Consider the following 5,000-nt stretch of genomic DNA (forward strand, 5'->3'; position numbering starts at 1 on the left):
AGCGTTCGCGGAGCTAATTGCTCTCCGAGTGTTTCCCTGAAGTTTACGAAGGTTGGAGTTAACAACGGCAAACAGTGTTTAACAGTGAACAGACAGCGCCAAGGAGGGAGAGGTACCCAGTTGGTTCTCTACATGAAAGGTTAAATAAAGTTGTGTGGCGACAGTCACCACAAAACCAAACAGAATGCACAGCGCGCGGATTTGCTGTGCCTGCATGGCTGAAGCCTAGGTGCGTGTAGTCAATAAATAGCATCCAAACATAATGTAAATATGTAGGCTAATGGCATGCATATCGTCACAACTTTCGCGGAGTTTATTGTTCTCCGAGTGTTTTCCATGTCAACCAAACCAGCTTTCTCTCGCCTGTTGAAGTTTGTAGCCCACGGAGGGAGAAAAAAAATAGCCTATAACGGTGAACAGTGTTGGCTATCAATGATGAACAGACAGCGCCAAGGAGGGAACGTTATCCAGTTCACTACATTTAAGGTTAATCAAAGCTTGTGTTTGACAGTGATACCAAATCGTTCTCAAAGGCCAAGGTGCCCCCGTAGTCATATATTATGGATTGATATTAATAGCTGCGTTATTTAATATTGTGGCAAAACAATGATGTGATGAAAAGCATAATGCTTCCAATCATCAAAATGTTTATAACAATGCAATGAATGAACAATGACACCAGGCTACAGTATAGCGATGGGATACAATATTTTCCAAAGTAGGGCCTATAGCCTATGGCATGACCAATCACATTTGCCAATCACACAATGACAGGTGCTCTAATACCAAAGCTAACCAGGTGAGGTGACATAAGCCTTAGCTAATAAAAGAGACACATAATTTGGTTAAAATTGAATGTTCACTTCTCTGAACACTGTAGGCCTAGCCTATAAATAGTCTAGGCATGCATGGATTACACCACGACATGTCACAAATATTACAACCAAATTCAGCTTCCTTGGCGGAGGTTTGCACTCTCTGAGTGCATTTCTAGTTTATAATAATTCCAGCAACAGCAACAAGACACACACACACATACACACACATACACACACAAACACACACACACACGCACCTTCAGTGCGAGGAGGCTCTTGTTGATCTCGGCCCCCTCCAGGCGGGTCTGGCGGTCGGCTGACGAGGTGTCGGCGCCGCGCTCGTTTCCCGCCAAGTCGATGAGTGAGAACTTGCCGTGCATCTTGCCGCGCCGCCGCAGAATGATCTGGAACACCGCGTGGCTACGCGAAGAGTGCGCATTGGCAGACGTCTGGCCCGAGGTCCTATAACACACACACACACACACACACACACACACACACACACACACACACACACACACACACACACACACACACACACACACACACACACACAGATAGGACGATCTTAACACATTACAGATGGAAGAACAATGATCATTTCCAAAAAGGCCCAGCGTATGACTAGTACATGTGTGTGTATGGGTGTAATATACAGCGTGTGTGTGTGTGTGTGTGTGTGTGTGTGTAAGGGTGTGTGTGTGTGTGTGTAAGGGTGTGTGTGTGTGTGTGTGTGTGTGTGTGTGTGTGTGTGTGTGTGTGTGTGTGTGTGTGTGTGTGTGTGTGTGTGTAAAGGTGTGTGTGTGAGTGTGTGTGTGTGTGTGTGTGTGTGTGTGTGTGTGTGTGTGTGTGTGTGTGTGTGTGTGTGTGTGTGTGTGTGTGTGTGTGTGTGTGTACCTGCAGCTGTTTCCCATCTCTATGAGCTTGAGTACGTCTTCAGTGCAGCGCACGTCTCTCTCCTGCAGTCCCACCACCTGCACCTGCTGCTTGCCGTCCTCCAACACGCGCAGCTTAGCTTTACGATTCAACAGGTCAAACACCTACACACACACACACACACACACACACAATACACACACACACACGGATACAACACACACACAATACACATGAGCAGCTTAGCTTTACGATTCAACAGGTCAAACACCTACACACACACACACACACACGGATACAATACACACACAATACACATGAGCAGCTTAGCTTTACGATTCAACAGGTCAAACACCTGCACACACACACGGATGCAATACACGCACATCACACTTAGCTGACCATTTTGTATCCAAAGCCACTTATAGATATTACAAGGAATTAGTTACAGTCCCTGGAGCAGCGTGGCTTTAGGTGCCTTGCTCAAGGGCACTTCAGTCATGGAGGGTGAAAGGTTGGGATTCTAACCAACAACCCTCTGATCTACAGTCCAACTTCTTAACCGTGAGGCCATAGATGCCCACACACACACTCATTTCACTAGTTCACGACTTTGACTTTGAAGCATGTATGTATACATAAGCACTTATTCGTGGCTTCTGTCGGATGAGCAGGTATGAAGTGCACGGGGTCTGCTGGGTGCTGTGCATACACTGTAAAACACTGCAAGCCAGTTAAAAATAATAAAAGTTAAGTTGCCCTTGCTGCCTCAAGTTTGTAAGTTCACTCAACTTGAGGCTTACATTTGTGTCAAGCGGAGTTAACTTGAAAACTGACGGCAGGCAGCAGGGCAACTTACATTTTGAAGTTTAACTGGCCAGCAATGTTTTACAGTGTGGAGTGTAGTTCCAGACAGTGTTTTGGTTGAGGTCGCTGGCCAAGGTGCTGAAGTGTCACCAGCACTGAGGGCAGGTACAGTATGTGCGAGGCCTGAGCAGACACGAGTTAACGAGAGGAGAAAAGATGAGGGTGGTTCCCAAACTTTACCATGACACGGCCCCTACAGTATAGCAGGCTAGTGCAAATTTCAGAATTTCTAAATTTAAGTTAATTCAGGAAGAGGAATTGAATTTGAATCGACTCCACCCCTACAGGGTGTTGAATCGAAAAATGTCTTTGACCCTTTCATCAAAACATACATTAAGAAACAATAAAATATTATGTATTAAACATTATGCATCACACACACACACTCACACTCACACACACACACACAGTGCTGACCTTCCCGCTGTAGATCTCAAAGAAGGTGGCGTAGACCTGAAGCTCCAGTTTCTTATAGTTGGGCTTCTTCAGCATGAGGAAGACGTCACGGGCTACAAGGGGAGGGGAAGGGGGAGGGGGAGGGGGAGAACAAGACAATACATTACATTACATTTGGCTGACACTTTTATCCAAAGCGACTTACAGTTATTTTACAGGGTATTTGTTACAGTCCCTGGAGCAATGTGGGATTAGGCACCTTGTTCAAGAACACACCAGCCGGATGGAGGTGTACGGAGCAATACACCAATCCACCAATACAATACACCCAATACACCAACACACCAATACACAAATACACCTCCCTAACCCTTATATTAGGCAATGTGTCTCTCTGACACATAAGATGACACAGAGTAGCTAGGGGGGGAGGCTGGACAGAGCTGCCAGCTTCTTATAGTTGGGCTTCTTCAGCATCAAGGACACTTCACGGTCACAGGCTTAAGTAGGGTGGTGTGTTAGGGTGTAAGGGCAGTGTGTGTGGAGACACAGGGGAGGGGCATGAGGAGAAGCTTTGTAATCAGTGATGACTTGATGATACTATGTGAGCCTAAGGGAGCATCTTCAGGTGTAGTTTTCGCTACAGTCTATCAATCATCCCAACTCCTCAATTTCTGACTACCTCTGACCAGACTGCAATTACCAATGTCTTAGGTATGGCCTTGCTGTAAAAAAGTGATGTCTGTCTCAAAGGCGCCCCCCTTGTGGCGGCATAATTTCACTGACGGTTAGGGCTAGGGAAAGGTTTAGGTTGAGGCGACCTCATCAACATGCGATGTCGCAGGTATGCCTTTGATGTCAAAAACTGCCACCTGGTCAACGGTAGTCAGAAATTGACGAATTAGGATGAGATTGTGTTGACCTTTCCACAGAATCATACTGTACCTGCCAGGGCCACATGGGGTCACAGAGGGAGAGCAAGACACACAAGACCCTATCGTACCTGCCAGGGCATAGATGCCTTTGGAGCAGTCCTGGTTCTTCCCAGAGAAGTCTCCGCCCATAGTCTGGCAACAGCACACAGATAACAACACACAGTGAGTCAGGATGGACAGGGATAACCACACACACACACACACACACACACACACACACACACACACACACACACACACACACACACACACACACACACACACACACACACACACACACACACACACAGCAAATATAGAGATAACGAGGAGACACACACACATACAGGAAAAATAGTGACAAATACCATTTTAATTTTTACTATCTCTGGAAACTTGATTAGTCTATAATAAAGGACTCGCATAATCACACAAGTCTACATTAAATGACTCAAATACGCTTTGAACAAAGCAATCAGGAGTCAGATACTCACATTAATTGATAATTAAGGACTAGTAGGACTAAGGAGTACAGTACTTACATATAGCAACTGCTCACATGAGTCTATAGTAGAGCACTAAAGAGTGGAACTACTCAAATAAAGGACTCCGGAACTTCTCAAATAAAGGACTCAGGAACTTCTCAAATAAAGGATTCAGGAAATACTCAAATAAAGGATTCAGGAACTACTCAAATAAAGGACTCAGGAACTACTCAAATAAAGGACTCAGGAGTGCAATACTCACATGTGTCTTGCCGCTGCCCGTCTGTCCGTAAGCGAAACACGTGGCCATGCCTCGCTCAAAGATGGTCTCCACCAGTGGCCTCGCAGTGAACCTAAAATAATAAACAATTAATTTAATTAATTAATTTCTGACACCTAAGAAGGATTTACTAGTAATTAATAGAATTTATTTAAATTAGATTACATTACATTACTTTACACTTAGCTAATGCTTTCATCCAAAGCGACTCACAGATATTTACAGGGTATTGGTTACAGTCCCTGGAGCAATGTGGGGTTAGGTGCCTTTCTCACGGGCACTTCAGCCAAGGAGGGGGGAAGGAATTGGTAAGGTTGGGGATTGAACCAGCAACACCGTGAACTAACAGTCAACCTCCCTAACG

The 5,000-nt window shown here is 45.3% G+C and overlaps 1 protein-coding gene across 1 annotated transcript in view; it reads right to left on the minus strand.

Annotated features, from left to right (window-relative positions):
* The window catches only part of LOC134458182 (kinesin-like protein KIF2A), a 22,707-nt gene that overhangs the window by 7,601 nt on the left and 10,106 nt on the right, over positions 1-5,000 (minus strand). The window contains exons 10-14 of the mRNA XM_063210342.1: positions 4,619-4,709; positions 3,961-4,024; positions 2,979-3,070; positions 1,716-1,858; positions 1,076-1,280 (exon numbers count right to left, since the gene is read on the minus strand). Coding sequence (XP_063066412.1) covers positions 1,076-1,280; positions 1,716-1,858; positions 2,979-3,070; positions 3,961-4,024; positions 4,619-4,709 — 595 coding nt within the window. The remainder of the gene's footprint in view (positions 1-1,075; positions 1,281-1,715; positions 1,859-2,978; positions 3,071-3,960; positions 4,025-4,618; positions 4,710-5,000) is intronic.

The sequence above is a fragment of the Engraulis encrasicolus genome, chromosome 11 (genome assembly GCF_034702125.1).
Source record: "Engraulis encrasicolus isolate BLACKSEA-1 chromosome 11, IST_EnEncr_1.0, whole genome shotgun sequence".
NCBI classification, from domain to species: Eukaryota; Metazoa; Chordata; class Actinopteri; order Clupeiformes; family Engraulidae; genus Engraulis; species Engraulis encrasicolus.